The sequence below is a fragment of the Otolemur garnettii genome, unplaced genomic scaffold (genome assembly GCF_000181295.1).
Source record: "Otolemur garnettii isolate 467f Iridium unplaced genomic scaffold, OtoGar3 scaffold00065, whole genome shotgun sequence".
In the NCBI taxonomy this organism is placed as follows: Eukaryota; Metazoa; Chordata; class Mammalia; order Primates; family Galagidae; genus Otolemur; species Otolemur garnettii.
This window is the reverse complement of record NW_003852460.1, coordinates 1,101,902-1,103,530: the sequence shown is the minus strand read 5'-3', so window position 1 is coordinate 1,103,530 and position 1,629 is coordinate 1,101,902. Positions and strand designations below refer to the sequence as shown.

Sequence of the window (1,629 nt, the reverse complement as noted above, 5' to 3'; positions counted from 1 at the left end):
ACCATCCTGCCTGGCCATTTTTAGAGACAGGGGTCTCACTCTAGTTCAGGCTGGTCTCGAACACCTGAGCTCAAGCAATCCACCAGCCTCAGCCTCCCAAAGTGCTGGGAGTACAGGCATGAGCCCCCCACATCCAGCTCCCCATGGACTTTATTTACTTATTTATTTTATTTTTTTGAGACTGAGTCTCACTTTGTTGCCCTCTGTAGAGTATGGTTGTGTCATAGCTCACAGCAACTTCAAACTCTTGAGCTTAAGAGATTCTCTTGTCTCAGCCTCCTGAGTAGCTGGGACTACAGGTGCCCACCACAAAGCCAGGTTATTTTTAGAGACGGAGTCTGGCTCTTGCTCAGGCTGGTCTCAAAGCCGTGAGCTCAGACCATCCAGCCTTGGCCTCCCAGAGTGCTGGGATTACAGGCTGAGCCACTGCACCTGGCTCCCCATGGAGTTTAATTGGCAAGGGTGGATCAAGAAGGGCTGAGCAGCTGGGGTCATGCCCAGACCCAGCTCAGGGTGGACCTGCCCAGACAGCCGTCCATGTGTGTGTGGGGCCCCCAGGGGAGACCTGGCTGGGGGCAGCCCTGGGGCAGGATGGGCCTGAGCTACCTGGGACCCAGGTGGGTGTGAGCGTTGGGGTTGGTGCAGCTTGGAGGAGCTAGCCACCTGGATCCACCCATACCAATGTGGTGACAGCTGACCGGGTCTGTGGGGGGACTTGGTGATTCTCTGTCCCTGGGTTTCTTCCTGTAGCCAGGACCCTCCACCATGGGCACCTGTGTTGTCAGGAAAACCCAGACCTTGGCATACAGGGTACAGTGGAGACCAGGGTGTTCCAAGGGGAGATACCTCTGCCAACATAGCTGGGCCACAAACCTCCTCCCCAGCCCAGCCCCACAATGTAGCCCCCACCCCCTAGAGCTCCCAAAGCCCCCTCCCTGGCCCTGAGGACAGTAGGGGAGCCCATGGACCCTTGGGCCCACCGCAGTGCCTGCTCAGACCCTTCCCCCTTTTCCAGAACACCTCCCTCCAGACCAGAGAGGACAAGCTGCAGTTTGTGGGGGCCATGCACAGTCTCGGCAAGCTGACCACACGCCAGGTGGTCACGGCCTTCGACCTGTCCCCGTTCGCCTCCGCCTGTGACCTGGGAGGTGTGTAGCTGCACACCAAGAGTCAGGTGCAAACAGCTCCATGAGACTCTTCCCTGTCGTTAAGCCACGGGCACCTTGTCTGCTCCTGACACCTGGGAATGGCCCTTGTCTATCTGGACCCAAATTGGGCCAGGGTGAGTCCCAGGTCTTGGGCAGATGTCCCCAAGTTCTAGTGGGTTCCTGGGAATGGCCAGGGACCCACTGAAGCAGTGGTTCTCAACCTTCCTAATGCTGCGGCCCTTTAATACAGTTCCTGGGGGTTGTGACCCACAGATTGAGAAGCGCTGCAGTAGAGATTAAGGGCCATTCCTGGTGGCTAGTGAGGGGAGAGAGGATGGTGGAGCCAGGTGTCCCGTTTCCAGTCTGATTGTGCCCCACTCACCCTCCACCGTACCCCAGCCCATGCCTCTCCCCTGGATGGTGGACAGAGAAGCAAATGTCTTCCCCAGGACGTCCTGGATCAGGGACTGAAAGAGCTGCC

General features: G+C 58.0%; 1 protein-coding gene across 1 annotated transcript in view; it reads left to right on the top strand.

The window, feature by feature from the left end:
• Window positions 1-1,629, top strand: part of ASMTL (acetylserotonin O-methyltransferase like) — a 21,298-nt gene that overhangs the window by 14,110 nt on the left and 5,559 nt on the right. The window contains exon 9 of the mRNA XM_023515060.1: window positions 917-1,148. Coding sequence (XP_023370828.1) covers window positions 917-1,148 — 232 coding nt within the window. The remainder of the gene's footprint in view (window positions 1-916; window positions 1,149-1,629) is intronic.